General features: G+C 42.7%; 2 protein-coding genes across 2 annotated transcripts in view; both read right to left on the minus strand.

The window, feature by feature from the left end:
* Positions 1–7,036, minus strand: part of LOC106808446 (mitogen-activated protein kinase 1-like) — a 61,083-nt gene extending 54,047 nt beyond the window's left edge. The window contains exons 1-3 of the mRNA XM_014811171.1: positions 6,877–7,036; positions 3,436–3,562; positions 3,003–3,058 (exon numbers count right to left, since the gene is read on the minus strand). Of these exons, the coding sequence (XP_014666657.1) occupies positions 3,003–3,058; positions 3,436–3,562; positions 6,877–6,995 (302 nt within the window). The 5' untranslated portion in view covers positions 6,996–7,036. The remainder of the gene's footprint in view (positions 1–3,002; positions 3,059–3,435; positions 3,563–6,876) is intronic.
* A 4,072-nt stretch (positions 7,037–11,108) lies between these two features.
* The window catches only part of LOC106808441 (uncharacterized protein C17orf85 homolog), a 15,598-nt gene continuing 4,367 nt past the window's right edge, over positions 11,109–22,339 (minus strand). The window contains exons 2-10 of the mRNA XM_014811165.1: positions 18,097–18,254; positions 17,748–17,905; positions 15,245–15,418; positions 13,856–14,098; positions 13,530–13,601; positions 13,127–13,297; positions 12,037–12,166; positions 11,392–11,556; positions 11,109–11,169 (exon numbers count right to left, since the gene is read on the minus strand). Coding sequence (XP_014666651.1) covers positions 11,109–11,169; positions 11,392–11,556; positions 12,037–12,166; positions 13,127–13,297; positions 13,530–13,601; positions 13,856–14,098; positions 15,245–15,418; positions 17,748–17,905; positions 18,097–18,254 — 1,332 coding nt within the window. The remainder of the gene's footprint in view (positions 11,170–11,391; positions 11,557–12,036; positions 12,167–13,126; positions 13,298–13,529; positions 13,602–13,855; positions 14,099–15,244; positions 15,419–17,747; positions 17,906–18,096; positions 18,255–22,339) is intronic.

A 22,339-nucleotide genomic window follows, 5' to 3' on the forward strand; every position in this document is an offset into this window, starting at 1 on the left:
AATTGAACACATCTAAGCTGGCCGCTGATCGCTTGTCGTTATACCCTACAACCCCTAACCTTAACACCCATTTCACAGAGATTAACGCATCGGAGTAACATATATGTACGTTACCTATACGACAACAACCCTTCTTGCTGCTCTAACTATCGCCCTATAGGCGTCTATGTCCCCCAGGTACTGCGAAACGTACCCTGAGGTACGGCTCCGGGTCACTACCGGACAACCGTACCCTCGGCTAACTATTATGATATGCGTCTAAGGGTTGAGGGCTTAGGGAGTAGTGGTATGGCAACATCCCTAGACTTGTTAGGTGAGAGCTAGGCGACGGATACGGTCCGCATAAGTAAGATCAGTACCAGGGTACAGTTCCGGCTAGTACCCTGGCGCCGGACATTAACCTTCTCAGCTCTACTATCCCGCGGATATCAGGATGACGCCGTAATTTCGCACTCTTAGATCTAAGATGGTTAGCGGATTAACACACACATCTCAAGCTGGTAGGGATTAACACAACACATAACTAAGCTGTTGCGGATATTAACACAAACAATTAAAGCTGGTGGATTAACACAACACATCTAAGCTGCGTGGGGATATTACACAACACATCTAGCTCGAGTGGCAATTAACACAACACATCTTAACGATGGTGGGATTAAACAATGACACATCTCAGCTGTGAGGATTAACACAACACATCTAAGCTGTGTAGGGATTAAACACTACACATCCTAAGCCTGCAGCTGGGATTAATCATAACAAATCTAAAGCTGGCCCTGCGGATAACATAACACATCCTAAGCTGGTGGCGATTAACATACACACAGCTAAGCTTGGTGGAATTAACACAACGACATCACTAAGCTGGTCTGGGGATTAACACAAACACATTGTAAGCTGGTGGGATTATTAACATAACACCATCTTAAGCTGCTGTTGGGATTAACACAACACATCCAAAGCTTTGTGGGATTGACCACAACACATCTAAAGTGGCGGGCATTAACACTAAACACATCTAACAGCTGGTCGCAATATAACACAAACACATCTAAGCTGGGGCCGTGGGATTAACATAACACATCTAAGCTCGGTGGAGATTAACATAAACACAATCTAGCTCGGTGGGAATTAACATAACACATCTAACGCTGTGGGATTTAACATAACAAATCCTAAGCTAGGTGGGATTAAACAACAATCTAGCTGTGGGATTACATAACACATACTAAGCTTGGTGGCGATTAACATTATTTTTGCTAAGCTGGTAGGATAAACATATTACAGCTAAGCTGGTGGGATTAACATAACACATCTAAGCTGGTGGGATTAACATAACACATCTAAGCTGGTGGGATTAACACAACACATCTAAGCTGGTGGGATTAACATAACACATCTAAGCTGGTGGGATTAACATAACACATCTAAGCTGATGGGATAACCATAATACACCCCAGTACACTACTAATAATAGAAAGTTTAATAACACAATGATGTGTAGATTATAATTAGTTCTGACATTAATTCTATCCAGTGTGTGAGATATCCGATGCCAAAATGCATCTCTGACGTCTGCAGATTATAATTTTGAAATGTAATTAACGTAGAGGCACTCCTGAAGCTTACAATGGCTGTAACTTTACGAAGCACCTTGATATATAATCCCAACACATTTAATGCAGTAGTAGGAAGCAAATCGCTGAAAACTACACCAATAAAGGATTATGCAGAGTTAGAAGAAATTGTATGAAAAAGGATTTAATAGGATTCCTGCATTTCCTACTTCCTTTTCCATGTAGAGCGCTTACGTGAAAGTTTCCATTACTGTGGTTTCCAACGTGTCCAAGAGCGAAAACAGACACAAAATGTATCGTGCGCTTACGAAGGATAGAATTTTCTGGTCGTGTCACTATCCAACATTGTTCACATAAAACCACTGGGATTCATCACATCTCAATCGGTCGAAATCTCCGCGCTGATAGTAAGTACTACACAGTCTGATGCGTACGTTTATCACAAGCACGCGGTTGTCCGCTGGGCAACGCTGCATGAAAACGGCACTTTGTACAAATCCTCTCACACGCAGATTCTAGATCGCACACACGCGATGCGTTACGCTAATGCAAGCAGGAGCTCACAGATGCCTAGCAGGCATCGAAGGATTATGTGCTGACATTATAACGAATAGTCTGTGTTACGCTGATGCAAAACTGCAACACTGGGCATCCCTGCAACACTAACTATGGCTGAGAGGGTCTCGTTAGTGGAGTAGGCGAAGTACGGTCCGGCATATCACATAGTTACCAGGGTACGTTCCGGTATACCGGACCGTACCCAGGGTAGGTTCCGGCAGTACCCTGGGTGACATAGACTCTCAGCAGCACTGACCATCACTGCAACGGTCAAACCTCTTCCATATTGTATGAGAAAACTAAAACCAAACTTCCACTACAGAATGCCACGCACAGAGAAAGAGAGAGGGGGTGGCAGATACTTGCAGACAGAGTGTTAAGCTGCACACTGTAAGCCTGCATTCGAGACTGCCGCCGTTTCATTAATTTTCTACAGGTCAGTGATATGATAAAGAGAGCACCTTCGACAAAAGCCTGCAGGCGGATACTCGCCAGTGAAGCCTTAACTAGGTCGTTACAAACTGCAGCAGCAACAGCAGTAGCAGCAGCAGCAGCAGCAGCAGCAGCAGCAGCAGTAGCAGCAGCAGCAGTAGTAGAACAACTTATAACTGACAAGAAAGGACAAAAAATCGCTAAGCGCTTCGCCAGCCGAACTAAACGTATAAAAACTTGCTAGTCTACATAGATTAAAATGTTCCTACACTATTTCCCTGCACAAACAGCATGGTTTTTACGAGCAGACTGAGAGAAATCGGCGTTCTAAGAAATGATTCATTCGAAACGGATGCCACCGATAGATCGCTCAGTAGCTGTAAATGTAATCGGCAGCAGTAGCTGTAATCGGCAGCGCACAAGCAAGGATACACATCTTTCATCTCCCCTATGCTGACTTCTCGGATAATATCCTGGATATTGATTACCTGTGAGGAAAAACAATTGCATTTGTGAGAATGGGGTGAACAGCCAGCCGCACTCCATGGTGCAAGGAGTGAGCGTGGAGGAGCTTAACTATTGATTATCCTGACACGATCCTGCGGCCCTTAATCACGCATGAAGCCAGGTCATTCGCCCTTGCTAACTAGATCCTGCCAATAATCCACCTAGGGGATATGAAATAGAAGCAAATCCAACGGAATTAGCTGGACGAGCAAATTTGGGCATCTTGCAATATTATCTAGACAACTCTGAGAGCCGCCGGCTAGCACCAACAGCCTATTTAGTCTGTCAGGGTAAATGCAATGACAGGTAGCTTCACTCTTTATTAATACACAATACTAAAGCTTTATGTGCTACTCACATTTTCATGTTTAAATCGAGTCAGGATCTTGATCTCTCGCAATGTACGTTGGCAGTACGTCTGATGTTCGAATGGCGAGATCTTTTTTATCGCTACTTTAGCCTTTGTTACATTGTCTAATGCTGAACTGAAATGCAGTAACACCTCTTGTTCAATTGCTTGACATAAATGCCATCAGATAGATAGTTACTACTACAACCACAACTGTACACGGTTATTCATTTAAAAGCTAAACAGTGGATAGTTCATGCCAGCCAAAGTCGTGCAAATACATCTTAGAGATCCTAGAGATCCTAGAGAGATCCTAGAAATACATCTTAGAGATCCTAGAGATCCTAGAGATCCTAGAAATACATCTTAGAGATCCTAGAGATCCTAGAGATCCTAGTTACAACCATATTATTATATCACAAGACGATTTCCAAATAATGTCCATGCACATAACAAAAATGTGTATCATTTGTATATATTTTTCATAATTTCACAACTTGGCTTAGACCCAGTGAAAAAAATACACGGGGGCTCGGGGCGATTTAGCCCCCAAAATGCCAAAAAGAGCCCCGGAAATGCCAAAAAGAGCACCCGAAAATATGCATAGAGTTCAATGCAAACCAAATTTTATAGAGCTATTTTCATGCACGCGAGCTTGAAAAGTAGCCCCCGAAAAATAAATTTTTTTCCCTGCTTAGACCTATTATAACAATATCCTTTGGTACATTGTTACTGGTATCAGGGTGACTAACAATTTGCATATTCACTTAATAAGCTAGGTCAAATATGCAATAGCCTGAAACAGGCCTATATATGTGGCGAGCTTCTAGATATATATATAGCTTAGTTTTAATGACTAACACTATATAGCGCATAGGGTCTATGTCCCCCAGGGTACTGCCGGAACGTACCCTGGGTACGGTCCGGTATACCGGAACGTACCCTGGTAACTATTTGATATGGTTAGGGTTAGGGTTGGGGTTTGAGTTAGGGTTAGGGTTAGGGTTAGGGAGAGGGCGTCGGCGACTCCCTAGACTCGTTAGTGGAGTAGGCGAGGTACGGTCCGACATATTAGATAGTACCAGGGTACGTTCCGGTATACAGGACCGTACTCAGGGTACGTTCCGGCAGTACCCTGGGGGACATAGACCCTCTCAGCAACACTATAGTATGACCTATAAAATACGAACTATGTGCATAGTTGGCATTAACATTGTATCAAAGCTACAGAGAAGAATTTAACATACGTTAAAAACATACGAAAAATATACGAATCAAAAACAGATGTTTGCGTAAGTGCTATTGACATTGCATTCCCAACGTACAGAATCTCATATAGAGAATGAAGTTCATATATGATTTAAGGCGCGTAAACGTTGTTCAAGTAAGTTTTACATGCAGAATTTCACTGTGAAATTTAAGTCTTCCACGATCACACAAGTACCATCAAACACAGTTCAGTCCTCTATTAACAGTCAACAAATCAATGTTTAACCCTCCTCTTGAGGGTCAAAAGGTTATCCGACACTTACTCTTCGCACGTCAGTGGAAAGCATATTTCATGGTCCTTTCAATAAAGCCATAAAAATGTTAGGTCACCGCTGAAACAAAAAAGTTTTTCAATCGCTCCGTCAGACCATGTCCTCAGAAAATGTCTAAAATCTGCCCTCTGCCCCATTGACCTTTGACCTGTGACCTCCAATTTCGGCACAGTAACGGCTTTTCCTACCATGATGCTATACACCGACTATCACGAGCCTAGGTCGAGCCGTTTAGATTTGTGCCGCAATTCTGCATTTCCTCCCTATACCTTAAGTTAAGGAGTGAATGTTCCCCCTTCTTTTACACCTCTTGACCTTTGACCTTTGACCCCCAGCTTCGACATCCCAACTCGTTTTCGGATTACCCCCCCACGTCCCGAATATCGTGACCATACGTCGAGCGGTTAAGATTTGTGCCCAACTGTTGACGGACGGACGGACGCTCGGACGGACGGACGGACGGACGGACGGACGATCATGCGATTCTACAAGCTGCATCTGACTATGTCAGATGAGCTAAAAAGATAGAAGACAAATTTATACACTTTACATTCCTAGGCAAATCATCCATAAAATGGTTATTCATCACAAATCATGTGGCCGATCTCCTCGAACTCTCAAAGTTTATCGAAGATTCATTCAAGCTACGACAAGATCCACCAAAAACATAAATGGTGAGATATACCATAGGATATACAAATAATAAATTAAATCACACCACATATCCCAAGCTCAATACAGAGAGGTTTTGGGCTTTACTATTCCTACATCATTCTGTACTCAGGGCACCTGCAGTTTTCGATACCAAACGTTACTATCTGCGGCAACCGATACCACGCGATAGTTTATTCACATAAATCTTGTTCGTTATCGTAGTTTAGGAGTTTGAATTTTATTACACTAGTTTGAAGTGTTGTTTTTTTGGTTAGAATATAACGTTAAATTATGTTAAATAAAAAATATATTAGGCCGATGAAAGTTGATTTCATGGTTCTCGTCAGGCATTGTTGAGATTTTGATGAGGGATTTAGATCAACATTCATCTTTCATATACAAACCAATAGAACTTAGTGAGGGTATCGGGTCTTGTACATATGCAAAATAAGATTGAAAAATGTCATAACTTCTTTGTTGAGTTTTTACTCAAATTTTTACTGTTTGTCTTCCATACATGATACATGTAGTGCTGACTGTAGATTGTTGATTTTTTGAGGCGGGAATTTCATATGGGGACTTTTTGATGCGGGAATTTCGTCAGCGATGAGTGTTGAACTTTTTTGGTGCGGGAGTAAAATTTGATGCGGGCGCTGACGAGAACCATGACATCAACTTTCATCGGCCTTATGTACCATGGCGTCATGCAGTCATGTCAAGTAGTATAAGACACATCGTTTCTCCCTTGTTTTTATTAGCCTAGGAACTTGTTTTATTGTAGTTTGTAGCCTATTTGCCTGTATGATCTGCGATTATCCGTGCAATAAACTTTATTTGAATTTGAATTTGAATAACTTAAGATTAAGATAAAAATAACACATTTACACACAGAATTGTAATTATAGTGATATTATATTATGAAAAAAAAATAGTGATGAAAATATGATGGTAAAATTTGTGTGTTTTCATGGAAAATACATCAGAAAACTTATTTATCTACCGATCATAAACCAAAACAAATATTTACAAATGGCGTTTGTTCTCTTGTTTTGAAGGTTTGTTGAGTCTAAGCAAATCAAAGCAGCCAAAGGAGCCCAAAACTTTGCAATGGATATAACGTGTAGGAAAAAATAATTCGCTACCAGGCCACGGGCTGCAAGTGCAAGTGCAAGTTGAACTTGCAACAGCAAGGCACCACCTTATTTCCAATATGACTTAGAAAGCAAGTTGCAACATGCACAACGACGTAACTTACCAGACCATTCCATAAGCACCTTCGCCAATGTACGCAAGCTTGATATATCTTGGGCCGACATCAAATATTTGCCCCCGAATTAGTTCGGGGGAGCTCTTCGTTTGTGCATCCTCTGCCATGTTCACAGTGACGTCATTACCACCTGAAAGCTGTTCACTTGTAATAGTCAGGTCCCTTAGTACAAAATATGGGTCGAATCGTTACAGGAGTGACAAAAGTCTCAAACTTGGCACAGTTGTAGCTTATGGCAGTACTATAATTATTAGAGAGGGTGCCCAATGCAGATATTTCTTAGAAGTGAATTACAGATGATTAAATGTTCGAACCACACGACTCCGAACCCACCTACCGCGCCCGCCTGTGTACAATGCCAGCTGTACAATGCGCCAGTACACATAGTAGAGGCGGGCGCGGTAGGGGGGTTCGGAGTCGGGTAGTTCGAACATTTAATCATCTGACATCTGTAATTCACTTCCGCGCGCATATATTTGCTAATATATTGACTAATATTCACAGAGAGTATAGCTAGGACATGTGTCTATAGGTATCTAGAATTTTAGAAATGTAACTCAAATCCTTCGCGAGATATTAGAGTTAGTACACTATCCTACGGGCCATATATATAGCCGCGCGAATATATTAGCCTATGAGTGATACCGTGCGTATATTTTTGGTAATTAATTAAACTGTTCGTGCTTTAATAAACTCAAAATTCACAGAGTCCATAGCTAAGACATGTGTTTACATGTATCTAGAATTTTAGAAAATGTAACTCAAATCCTTCGCGAGATATTAGAGTTAGTATACTATCCTACGGGACATTAGCCGCGCGTATATATTAGCCTATGAGTGATACCGTGCGTATATTTTTGGTAATTAATTAAACTATTCGTGCTTTATTAAACTCAAAATTCACAGAGACCATAGCTAAGACATGTGTTTATATGTAGAATTTTAGAAAATGTAACTCTAATCCTTTGCGAGATATTAGAGTTAGTACACTGTCCTACGGGCCATAGCCGCGCGTATATATAATATTAGCCTATGAGCGATACCGTTAGCCGATAAAATTCACGGGGATTATAGCTAGAACATGTGTCTAGATATGTATCTAAATTTCTAGAAATGTAGCTCAATTCGTTCGCGAGATATGAGAGTTAATACACTTGCATGCCGCCTATAGCGCAATATAGCGTATGCGTACGGGGGGAGGGGGTGGGGGGGTTAACAGCTGTATACAATGCGCCAGTACATGCGGGCGCGGTTCAAACATTTAATCATCTGTAATTCACTTCTAAGGAATATCTACATTGGGCACCCCCTCTAATATTTATAGTACTGCCATAGGCTACAACTGTGCCAAGTTTGGTGCTTTTGTCAGCTCTGTAACGATCATGAAGCTAAGGGACCTGACTATAACTACATTCACGTACCTTGAGAGTATCGTCATCATCAGCGTCAGTCATTCTTTGTAAGAACACGATACAGGCACGTTACCAACTTAAAGGCTTTACAGGCTCTTCTTGGAGTCTCTCCCGTGATTTGTTATCGCTTCCCACGGCAAGATTCTAAATATCTGAAGAGGTACATGTCTCCTTGCAGTTTATTTTATCACATAGAAAACATTCAATAAACCAATTCATTTTCAAATAATTCCAGTGTTTGCATTTATTTCACATTAGATCACACAACTGTCATCACCATCTCATGCATTTACAATTGCGTTTTCTCTTAAATCGACACACTAATGTATGTTACAACACGACACATGTATGAAATATGTATTGACTAAAAGTATATTGGCATACCTATGTACAATTACGATAAATTGTGATACTACTGTAACAAAATGATATCATATATGATGCAAATAAAGCTTAGCACACTGCTAGAAAGTCATTCTATATTTCAGTAGGTTATTCAACCTTAGTAACTAGCTTGGGATAATTTACTTTGTAATATCCCAGATCTGAAAACATACATGAACCTGTATCTGTTTCTTCAACCAATATGAGTTCTATATAGTATGTGAGTTCTAATAGTAGAATGTCATACGTTAGGAATGAATAGTGTTTTCTGAGTAAAAATATTTGCTGCCACATCAAGAAGAGGTTGCTGGTGGAGCATACAACAAGAGGAACAACAGGAATAAGTAAGAGCTGAGAGTACTAGTGTGTATAGGTGCTTAAACAGCACATGACATACTGCTACACTTTATCTGAGCATTGCACACTTAATTATTATCATACCATGCCTTCTGCACTTGCGGGCTTCAACAAGGATAATTCACTGTCACAGTGCATAGGTTCACTGCTGCATTTAATGTTATATGTAGTTTAAGCACCCTTAACTAGCTCCACATGAAGCAGATAATTGTCCAATGCGAACATCCGAATATTTGCCGCATCATATGTCAAAGTTGTCGTCATCCTCATCTGATGCAGATGATGACGACGATGAAGATGATGAGGATGAGGAGCCTGAGGAGGAGCTACTCTTACTGGTCCCCCTCTCCACTTTGGCGACCGAATTCTCCACCTTTACGACTACGGCTTCCGTCGGTGATTTGCCCTTGCCCAGTGCTTTCTCATTCATTAACTGCTTCATTGATATGGCATCTGTTTTAATAGCCACTGGTGGTGGGATGCTCTGCCTGGGGGGTGGGGGGCTGCTCTGCCTGGGGGGTGGGGGGCTGCTCTGCCTGGGGGGTGGGGGGCTGCTCTGTCTCGGGGGTGGGGGACTTCTTTGCCTGGTGCGTGATCGCAATGTCTGATGCATCTCCTCTGGTTTCTTCTCAACCTCCGAGTCGCTGAGGTCTGCATACCTGATCACCTTATGCCCAGAAATGTCTGCAACGTCCATCTCCTGCAAAAAGTAAACAATAGGAGAGAGGATAAACGAGAGGACAAACAAAACGAGAGGATAAACAATAATAACGCCACCCTCGCTAGTAAATAGGTACCTAATCGGCAACCATGCGCCACACACGAAAACATTACGACAATCCCCGCATCATGTGAGAAGCAGCAGGCGTAGTGTTGTCATGCTATACTGCCCCGCCTACGGTACCACATCACAGCCTCGCAATTAGTGTTTTTGCAGAGTGATTCTATCTTTCTTATAGCCAGTTTGATTTTCTCTCCTGGAGAATAGAAGACTGTCAAACTCTCTCTATTGCATCTTCCAGCTAATAGCGGAATAGTCAGTAAAACTACCAAAAGCATAATGGGCCAAATCAAATGTATCGTAAGAAATCTTCTACTTTAGGATCCTCTTGTAACAACTATACATACATAACTATAGTCGACTTATCCATTTTGAGCAAGATAATAAAGCCCCCTCTCACCCCGCCAGATATTGTTAATAGGTCGGTGAAGCTAGACCAGATTATACGTGTCTTTCATACATGCACGCCAAATTGTCTTTGCCGCACTTTGTTACGCGCATTGTGTTTTAGAACGTGATATCACAACACTAGACTAGCTAAAACTACCTGTCAATCATACCAAGCAGATAGGCAGATTAGAGAACATTACATCAGCCCGCGCATCCCGCGCGCGACCTCTATCCCACTCATCCCACGCGCGACGCACTGACCTCGGTCCTGAAGTCGTCCAGGTCGGCGTAGTTGACCGGCTTGCGTGTGCTCTCCAGCCGCGAGCGCTCCGCCTCCAGCTTGCTGACGTCCTGGGCACGCCGCGGCTCCCTGGGCCGCTGCCGACCCTCGTTCGCGCGACTCAGCAGCGAGCGCGCGTCACGCAGCGGCCTCGCCCGCCGCCCGCCGCCGCCCCAGTCGTCATCGTCGTCGCTGAGGTCGCGGTAGTCTGCGCGGTAGCGCGGCCGCTCGAGCCGGTCCCACACGTCATAGTGCGCACGCTCACGCTCCCAGATGTCATGCTCCTCGGCGTCGCGGCCGTGCGTGCGCCCGCCATACGCATCGATGTTGCGCGAGCGCTCGAGGCTATCCCACGACGCGTCGTCGTCGTCGTCGTCGTCGTCGTCATCGTCGTCGTGGCGCTGCGGCTGCTGCAGTCGGTCCCAGACGTCGCCGCGCCGCGCGACTGGTCGCTGTGACGCCGCCGCGTCCGCGCTGGTCTTCTCCTCGTTCCTGAGGGAGAGAGATGGGTACTCGTGATGCTGCGCGTAAATACCGCAGCTAGTTAGTCTGCGTGGTGATGACGGCGACGTGTTACACGGGGCGTGTTACATTAGGTGCCAATCACACTCGCAGGCTAAAACAGTTGTGGCTGCCCATGCTCTCTACGACTGATCAGCACATTGGACACTCGAAAACTATGAACATCGGAAACGTTGAAAGATACAACTACAACTACACAACAACAAAATACATAACGTAACAACTACTTTCTTAAATCATTCAATACCCTCATGATTACCATTATAAGATCATTATTATTTTGTTTATTAATATTATTATTACTCTAATTGTTATGATATTGATTAATAAGCGATTGCACGCGAGGAAAGACTGCCTGAACAGCATCTGTCACGTACCCGCGCGAGATCATGTGTCTCAGGTCTGTTGTGCGCTTACTGCTCCTGCCCAACCTCTCCATCACAGATGGCTTCGTTTGTGAGGGCTTGGTAGCACCCCCTTCCAGTGATAACCGTTCTTTCACGGTCTGTGCTGTCGTTACCGTTATCAGACCTGTGTGGTTTCTTTAACAAGCAAAACATTTCATTGAATCAATACATTAGAGAAGCAAGTATCACAGCCATATACAGTGATGGCTAAACACAGCCCAGTAACATGACACTAAAGTATGTAAACTCGGGTTACCCACGAATCATTTTTCATTAATCACTTTACTTGTAGAGAATGTACTGTCGTTTTTGTATATATTTTTTTCTTCATGTTGTATAGCGCTGTTTTGTACTGTATCACTCAGAAATGTTTATTTTTTTAACTGCTTAACACTATTGCATCTATCAGATTTTTTCTCCATGAAAAGACTGTCTTCAGCACACGTATTTGTATTTGAATTACATGCAATAAAGATTTATAATAATAATAATAATTTGCCCAACCCTGCCTAACCCAACCTGCCCCAACCGTGCATTTCAGGGGAGGGGCGGGCAGGATATGCAGAAACTCCTGATTCCCTGTGCAGATGAGGCGAGTAGCGGCATCAATCTCACCTCTTGCTCTGTAGATTGTCTTCCATCTCGTCTGCGTACATGCGCTTCGTCAGCCTCTTCGCAGCTGGTGGCTTCAGCAGTCGCCGCACCTCTGCCTCCATGTCCAAGTCGTCGCTGTCGGAACCCGACGCTGCAATGCATGCGCCACGAGCAATAATATATCAATGAGATAGAGAGAGAGAGATGGAGAAAGAAAGAGAGAGAGAGAAAGGGACCGAGACAGTGAGATAGAGAGAGAGAGAGAGATGGCAAAAGAAAGAGAGAGATAGAGAGGGCAAATGAAAGAGAGAGAGAGAGAGAAAGAAAGAAGGAGAAAGGGAGAGAGACAGTGAGATAGAGGAACAGGGAACCTCACTGGCCATGGCTGCTGTGCGGGACTGCTGGCTGTCCATCTGCTGCGGCTATTAGTCCAGACCGTCAGTGACCCAAACTGAAGAGTCTCACACACTAAACATCGACAGCCATCCGCCGCCGACGTAAGTGCCTAAACGCTCTCACACCCCTCGATTCAATTTTCCGTGGACTGCTCATCCTGCTGGGCACGGCGGATACTTAAATGATCCGCCCTTGGGGCACGAATACACCGCGGTGGCAACTCTGCGCGACTAGTAAATTGCATCTTGTTCGAGTGTAAACTGCAACACGCATGAAGATGCACATGCCTGCATGCACACAGAATGCACATGTATGCATGCACATGCACACACTTGCCTGTGTAGACAGATACACGAAATATAGGAGAGATAAGATAAGGCATGAGGGCCTGATGCCAAGCAGCCGCAGTCTGCAGGACTAATACACGGCGTGGAAGATAAAGTATCCGGCTAAATATGCCATACCTTGGTTTTTCACGAACTCACTGAATAGAAAACGTCTCCTCTATGACAGATAAGGCGTGCGTGTAGTTCCAATTAGAGCATAATTATCAAACACAAGCAAACTTATTGTAAGATTCTGTGTAAAGGTTACACACCTCCAGAGAGCTTCCTCTTTGCAGCCCACCTCGTGGCCTCCCTCTCTCTGTCCCGCTTCCTGACAGCGGCATCCCTATTCCGCATATGCTCCTTCCTCCTCTCGCTAGCAAGTGTACCATCCCCCTTCACCCTCCTCTCCTCCAGAAGTTCCCGGAGGTCTTCCGGTTCACTCCGGATTTCTCCCTCTTCCGGCTCGGATTCCGACTTGTCTTTCCTCTCTGGCTCCTTGTGGATTTTCTGACCCCGCAGTCGGCGCTTGCGAGACTCGCTGATCAATCCTGGCAGATCTGAATTGTGATAATGTGTGATGGCTATTTACATTTCCTCTGGACACTGTGTTTGCCTTGTGCGCAGCCCAGCATTTCACCACTAGATTCACCTACATAAATATTCACTTCTTCCATTTACCCAATAATCCGTCCGACTCTGGATTATTGGAAGACATTTAAAACAAAATCACAAAAAAAACTAAAGTGATAGTTTCCCTTATATAGGGATAAACTGTGCATAATTATATACCATCATAGTTTGGATTTCCATATTTTCTATAGTAGTTACTCTTCTTCTCTGCTCCCAATTCTTTCTTATCAGCTACAAAGAAAAAGAAAATGGAAACAGTGTATATTTTGTCATTGCATATGTGCCATACTAAGTATGAGAATTACAGAACAGTAACAGATGAATCACTCGTGACATTTCCATCTCTCCAATCTTCCAAATATCCACACACACAGACGCAGATGCACACACATGCAGACCCATGTGCGCATGCATGCATGCCCACCACACATAGAGACACATACACACAGACAAACACATACACACACACAGGCACGCACACACACCTTTGGTTGCAAAGCGCATAAGTAGCACATCAGCATTCAGATGTGGGTCAGCCAATCGCCATCTCCCTGCTGGAAGTTGTATGTTCTGGTCCATTAGTTCTTCAATGCAGACAGAAGGGGGCGCCGGTGGTGTGTTCTCTGTCTCATTAGCCTTCTCTGCTGCCTGGGTTACTGAAACGTCCATGGCATCCTCTTCCATTGATTCGTCTGGGTCCTTTTCAAGATCTAAGATGTCATCATCCTCTGAAATATGATTTTAGATCTTTTCATCTTCATGAGCCTACAATTCACATTCACATAGATACATACATACGTGATAGCACTTATGCTGTTGTAACCTTGTACTTCGGTGGTGTGTGGGAAAGGCCGTAGGAGTGATTAGTAGCAACAGCGCAAGACAAGAAAGCAAACACGAACTAGCAACGTAACGTACCACAGACGGTTATATTAACCATAATGCGTGCGACAGGTAACAGTGAGAAGCGTACAAATGAGCGCGTACAACAGAGTGTAGGCAGGGGTCAGATGAGTGGAAGGGAGTACCTCCTGCTCCCTGTCGCGGCCCCCTTAATTACGACCGGGCTTGTTGTCCGACCTCCGGGCGTTACCTTGCGACCTGTCCAGCTTCGCCGGGACTGGTCTGCGCGGTTCCCGGGCACGCCATGCGTCGGCTGGGGGTTATATATCATCACGCACTCCGGCCTCTCTACCGACACCGTTAGCTACTTTATTACTCCCATTATTTATATATTAATGCCTGCTGTTGGGGGCACTCTGCTCTCATAGTGTTGCTGAGGGAAGGAATAGTGCCCGAGCGGTAGCGAGGGCACTATTCCTTCCCAAAGCAACACTATGAGAGCATAGTGCCCCCAACAACAGGCATTAATGTTTTTAGTGCATCACATGACTATGCAATCTACTTTTCATGCTTATATACCTTCTTTATACTCCCTAATTTGCCGGTGCATTCGATGTAACAAAACGTTCGACACAAACACAACCGCCGTTCGAAACTTCCGTGGCGCCCAGACGCAGGAGATTCGTGACGTGAACACAATGCGTTATAATAACAATGCGTCGCGCAAGCAATAGTGCCCGCTCAGGCGGGCACTATTGCTTCATAGTGCCTGCTGCGTTATCCAATGGAATTTCAACGATTTATCACGTGATGCACTAATACCCCATACGCTGCATCGCGCGCACCAAATTTAATAGTCGTCCTCTCGTATATTTCCCACTGGCTCGTCGCCAATGCCACCCGCACGGCGTCATGCCTAACTAACAGTAATTAATAAGCGCAATCTGCTAGGCCTGAAGCCTGCTCCGTTACACTGTCACAGACATGGACAGTCATATATCCACAAACTAGCAAGGCAATGAAAAACATACCTTCAGTATCCTGTCCCTTTCCTGCTGCGTTAGATCCCGTTTTATTCCCCTTTCCTTCACTTGCACTTTCTTTCGATACTAGCTTGCTCTTACTTGCAGAATCGTATATGATTTCTTTACTGCAGCTGAACATCACTCTGGCTGATGTATTAGAGTCCTCCCATACAACAATACCTAAACATCAGCCATATTCTTTTAAACAATACACTGAAATAATTAGGACTTTCCATTAATGCTAGTATTAAATAAATCACAGTGGCTACGCGTCCGGTTAGCCGTTACAAAGCTCAGCACAGATTCCCAAATCCATGTCACGATTAGGCCATGATTAGGCAGAAATCGTTGATTTTACTGGATTTACTATTGCTTCAAAAGTTACAAAAACACACTTTTTTGATAAAATACCTAAAAGTAAGTAATATTATGATAACAAATTATTGTTTATTGTTTTTTACTGAAAAAATATGGTTCGCATTAGAAATATATAACCGGACGCGTAGCCTGGGAGCTGGGCGTCCTGTAACCAGACGAGTAGCCACGGCCTAAATAAATATATCTAAATACACTACAAGTTAACAAACAAGAGCCGCAGAGCGTCTGGGCTTATCTGAGATCTGTTGCTACGGTTATAAACGTAACATTTAAGTCGTGCGTAGTGACACCTTTGTTAGGCGCAGATATGCAGATACGCAGTTGCGTACACATCACTTCAGCAACCTTCTGCATTCTGCATACCTCCCAAATCCCATTGGTTGATTCAAATCGCGTGCTTGAAACTCCTGTTTTATGGTGCATTGTGACCCTAACCCTAACCCTAACCCTATTAAAAATAAAAATAAATTTAATTGTTGTAATGAAATTGTTGTAAATAAATCATGTAAATATTTGCGTTAATTGGAAAGAAATAGTTAAATGGATAAAGATAAAAAAATACAGAAAACAGGTAAATAATAAAAAATCTGATGGGATTTGATCCAAGGACCTTTGAGCCGTAACACTGTGCTGTAGCCGTTGGGCTATGCAGGCTTAATGGCTTTCCAGATTATGGATGTGCCATGAATATGAGAACACTGTGACATCATTGAGGCAGTTCAGGAATCCATGTTTAACCCTCCTCTTGAGGGTCAAAAGGTTATCAGACACTTACTCTTTGCATGTCAGTGGAAAGCACATTTCATGGTCCTTTCAATAAAGTGATAAAAATGGTAGGTCAGCGCTGAAACAAAAAAGTTTTTCACTCTGTCCGTTAGCCCATGTCCTAAAAAAATGTCTGATATCTGATCTTTCCCCCACTGCCCTTTGACCTGTGACCTCCAATTTCGCACTGGTGATGGGTTTCCTGCCCATCACACTATACACCAAATATTAAGAGCATAGGTCGAGCCGTTAAGATTTGTGCCGCAATTCCGTATTTCCTCCTATACCTTAAGTTAAGGGGGAAATATTTCCCCTCCGTTTACACATCTTGACCTTTGACCCTTGACCCCCAAATTGATAATCCCGAGTCCTTTTCACGACTTCCCCCCCCCCCACGTCCCTAATATCGTCACCGTACGTCGAGCGGTTAAGATTTGTGCCCAACTGTTGACGCACGGACGGACGGACAATCATGCGATTCTACAAGCTGCATCTGACTTCGTCAGATGAGCTAAAAATCGATTACCTGAATTTTGATAAATTTCCTAAAATCAAGCTTTTAAATACATCAGCAGCTAATAATCTAATTGCACATATATTAGCATGGCAGTTCAAAACTCGTTTTATTTTCGAATATCACCATTATTACCTCTGCCGACGGAGTGGAGGAGGTTATGTGATCGCTCTCGTGTAGTGCGTTCGTGTGTTAGTACGTTCGTGTGTTAGTGTGTTCGCGTGATCGATATTAGCGCGTCGAGTCAGAAGCAGGCCAGTCAGTCAGCAGCAGCCAGCAGTGAGCGGCAAGCCAGCTTGTAACACATACATGTTACATGGGGTGTATGGCGTATATCGCTGGCGGAGGTATGCACTCCGTGAGTGCCCTGTCTAGTTATGAATGCATTCCATCTCTCAGGGGTAGAAATTAACATTTGAACAAGGGAGTCAACTCCATGGGGGGAACTGACTCCATGCCCTCAAAAAGAGGGAGTCTGCGGCAAAATGATGGAGTCCGCAGTCTGAAGTTCAAAACTAAAGATATTAACAATAATGCATGTGCTTATTTTGAAGATTCATGCGGTTGCACGTCTGCTAAATTTTCTTTGGACATTTGCTGAAAAAAATACAGTAATTTTGGGTGGGAATAATAAGGAGGCCATGCTCTGGAACGAACTAGTTAGTATAGCAGAATTTTCAGGGGGCACGTACTCCTGCATATGTCAAATCAGGGAGTCCGACAGTAAATCAGGAATTATTTGACTCCGGGCTTGCGTTAATTTCGCACCCTGATCTCTTCTATTGCTGATAAAAATAAATGACAAAATTTATCTAATCCCTTATTTAAGGAATCTAAACTCAACAAACTTACAGGCGATGTCATCAATCCACTCTATAGCAGCCGGCGCATAGTCTCTGAAGTATTCCAACACATCCTTTGTGCTCATATCATCAACTCCCCTGAAGTAGATTGCTTCTGTGCGAAGCTCTGTGTCACTTGCACTCACATCCTCCTTCGTTAAACCGAGGCTGAAATGCAGTGAGGAAAAGCTGATGGATTCTCACATGCTTGTTGTATATATACTATCATATATATATATATATCAAAATCATGAATCAATTCAGAAGCAAACCGGTTGCACATTTATTTCTAGTAGCCAGCCACCTTCGAAATACCTTCAATTTCTGCTAATAAACATAGCCCCCTTAAGGGTGAGTACCTTCGGTACAGTGCTGCTATATCCACTGCACAAGTCGCTCCTTTGTCTTTTACACCAAACCGCTTTGTTCTGTCCGCCCGCCGCTTCTGCACTTCCTCCGATGAAATGTCGATGTCAGTGATAAAGTTTCCAACCTTCTTCTTGTAATTGTTTGCAACCTACAAATTGAAGATAAAGTTCAAAATAAGAGACAAAGTTCAATATTTTTCTCTGATCATAGTAAAAAGTATAACTGACCAGTATACTAGTATCTGCCTGAAGTACTAACAGGTAGTTATAACAATAAACATCATTAGTTTCTAGGGCGATGCAGCAGTGCACTCTAGCACTGTGGATAATGACAGGTAGTATCATAATACTTCTTTGGTTTGTCTCGTGATACAATGTAATGTTGTTCGTTTATTGCAGACTGATGGGTGTAGTGTACACGTGGTTAAAGAGGCTGATCTACACTAGAAAGGTTCTGTGGCAGTGTGGAGATGGAATGCCAGCAATGCTGAGCAGGGTGTCACTGGCCTGCCTCAGCTATTTAGCTGCGGCTGCCTGATGGTCTCACATGCTGCATCGCCTTTGTCCCAGAGAAACGGCACTTAGCTACGCCTTAAGCAGCAAACTTTCAGGTGTCAAGACAAATTCCAATAGCAGTTTTATAAGACGACTTCAGTTCATTTGAAGAAATCAAACAATTTGCTCGCTATGGAAGTCTTTTGGATCGGCACCACCAAGAAATAAGAACTTAAATCACTGCGCTCAATATTTGGCCATCACCTATGGTGCTGGTTTCAATACAGCGTAAATCGAATGATGCTGACAATGAATGTCAGAATGACAGTGTTGATTGTTAGTGTTACTCACTGACACTGTTCTGTGTTCACTCTGTTGGTTAATTGCTAGATACAATAATGTAACCCAACAAGAGTAGGGTTACAACGTGAGTCTACCCCCTATTCTTTTCTTTGGAGGAGCCCCTGAGTGATTTACTCAGGGCGGTTTTATGGTGCGTTTTTCGAGACCACAACTTCCAAACTGGGTTTATTCTAAACACGAACCTTTCTCCGCTATCCTGGGACTTACTAGTCACTATGTATCACAATACTCTGTATTAAACTATTATAACCTGTTACAAATTTTGGAAGTGACGAGCGACGATATTTCGAACGCCATCTCTGTTGACCTGTGACGTACAGATTCCTAATGTGCATAGCGTTCGGCTAACTTCGGCTCCAAGATCGAATGTATCATGGGATGCCTGCTGTCAGTCATGACGTCATGACAAAGTTAGCCGAACGCTATGCGCATTGGGAATATGTACTATTGCTATTTATGTAAACACTAATGTACTTAAAATCATTTACTTTTCTCTAGTTTATCCTTACCTACTTTATGCTGTACTTACCTGGCGGTCATCAACTAAAACGGTATTACAGATTTACACACAGTAAACAGGATCCACAATAAAATTATCAAACACATGACCTTCGCAGGGCCTAGAGAAAATGTTACACAGTCACTTACACCATACTTCTTGCAACTTGGTATGCTAAAACTTCCTGATATCTACCAACTAGAACTATCCAAGCTAATGTACCGGTTCACTATCAACGAATTACCTGATCTGTTCAACAACTACTTCACCAGCATATCCAACGTACACTGCCACTCTACTCGACTTGCAGCTTCTATGTCCTATTACCTGCCTAAATTTAATACTAGTTTTGGATATAAGACACTAAAATTTGTAGGTGCGAAGCTCTGGACAAAGATTCCACTTCATATAAAAAACTTGCCCTATGCAAAATTTAAGCAATCCTACAGAAACATCCTAATACAAAAGTATGAGTAATAGTTGCACTGTTCTATTCTGTTGTATATTTGATGTCAATTTAGCTATTACCATGTAATACGCTAATTACCTCTATAAAATTGTGTACACTACAGATGTGTTTTTCAGTTATGTTTTGCTCACGATTCTATTCTGATGTATGATTACTGTCCATGTAACTATTACTGTGTAATATCAAGAGCGTATTAAGAAGGAGAGCGTACAACGGTGAAATGCTAAAACCATGTTGCAGTATTAGACTATTAGTTGAATTAATAAACTTTGCCCATTTTATTTTGACGATTCTTTGTGGTATTATTGATCAGCTGTCCTAACTTGCTAATATAAAACAAACCGCTTGTCCCTACGATGCCTCTACGTTGAGATAATGAGCAGTGAAAATCTGGTATTTTCGCCGAAAACTGACTCGAGATACGTAGTGGCTGCGACTTTCTCTCGTTCTGGCGATAGCTTCGGGAAACCTCGCGTGTTTCCGTCATTCATTGACAATGAAATTTATTTTCCTTCTACTATCTTTTCTTGCATTTCCAGTCATTGATGCAGCCATTACTCCACAAAAACGTCTTGTTATTTATCGCCATGGTGTTGACTGGCCCCTTACGCTGGATGTAGTAACGCTGTAGTAATAACGTATCGAGTCAGCGCTACACAGCGGCGACCGGAAGCAACATACAATCCACAAAACGAGAGACAGTCGCAGTAAAACTGATCTCGAGTCGGTTACCATATTTTCACCGCTCATTATCTCAGCGTAGAGGCATCGTAGGGACATGCGGTGCAAAGAATCGTCAAAATAAAACGGGGAAAGTTTATTAAAGCCGCACTATGTGCATCCAAACGCTAATTTCTCCAGTACTAGACTAGCAAATACTTCGTGACATGCATAATCACACTACCTTATGACAAAATAAACTCTAGTTACTCCCATTTCACTGCGCGTTTGCTTAAAACCCACAAGAAAGAGGTGAGAAAACTGGCATTCTGGCACAAACGCCGACTGTTTGCCAAACAAAATAGCCTCGAAGTGGTGACGTGACGTCACATGTTTTTATCTTTGCTGCGCCCGTACCGCTGTACCGCAGCACCGCTGCACGGTTGCTTGGGGATTGGGGAAACTGTCAACAACATCGGAGAATTTCAACAACATTGGAGGTATTATCAAAATACCTTTTATAAGACAACGCACAGTGAAATGGGAGGAACTAGAGTTTATTTTGCCATAAAGTAGTATGATTATGCATGACACGAAGTATTTGCTAGTCTAGTACTGGAGAAATTAGCGTTTGGATGCGCATTGTGAGCCTTTAATTCAACTAATACTGCAACATGGTTTCAGCATTTCACCGTTGTACGCTCTCCTTCTTTATACGCTCTTGGTAATATGTTTCTGCCTGTGTTCAACAGTGTATATATATGTGCATTTTGTAGCTTTGTTTGTTGCTACACAGTTTGTTTGTTTTTTCGTTCACATTTGTTTAAATTTCTTGTTCATTTTATTCTCCGTCATGTTTTTGCTGTTTCTCATACTGTATATATACTACTAGCTGCGGGTACCCGCTGCGCTGGGTAAAATCGTGCTACTAATTCATACTACTAATAATTGGACACAATAGGAACATTGGGTAAAAATCGACAATATAACATTGCACACAATATCAATATTTACAAATGAGTGTAATAAGATAATAAGCATGGGGAAAAACTGTTACGTATGACATTTATATGACAGCAGAACCCAACTTAGAACCCCTGGAAGATAATAGTAATATGGTGGGAATGAAAAAAATTTATTATTTACGTTGGGCTTGTGCTGCATATAAATGACATAAGTGTCATACGTAAACCGTTTTTTTACCAATGCTATTATCTGATTCACTCATTTGTAAATATTTATAGAGATTCACTTAGTTTAGTATGAGTATTATATAGTTTGAGAGGTTACGATTGCTCAAAACATCAAACGCATGAAAGCGCGTACCAAGTGAGTAAACTTCTTTGTATAATTACAAATTTCCCCACTCGCTGGCCTGTCTGTATACTATATATCGACTTTTTTTATTCATGCTACGATTCAGAATTCATTGTACCATTCGAAAGCTATGCTTTTCTGATTCAGTAGAAAATTCCATTTATTTCAATGTGTATGGTTGCACGCCAAGACATTCACTAGACCAATATACAATGGACACAGACCCACTCGCTGGCCTGTCTCTATCTATACTATATACCCAATTTCGTTTTATTCATCCTAACGATCTGACAATGGATAGCTGTACGTGGTGAGCTCAACAGTCGAGACGCCAGCAATCTCTACATATTTCCACCAGACAATAACACGCAAACCATTGTTTATCAAGAGTTTTCAAATGAAAACTGCAACCCATTCGTACATGCCTGTTT

This window comes from Priapulus caudatus, unplaced genomic scaffold (genome assembly GCF_000485595.1).
Source record: "Priapulus caudatus unplaced genomic scaffold, Priapulus_caudatus-5.0.1 Scaffold278, whole genome shotgun sequence".
Lineage (NCBI taxonomy): Eukaryota > Metazoa > Priapulida > Priapulimorpha > Priapulimorphida > Priapulidae > Priapulus > Priapulus caudatus.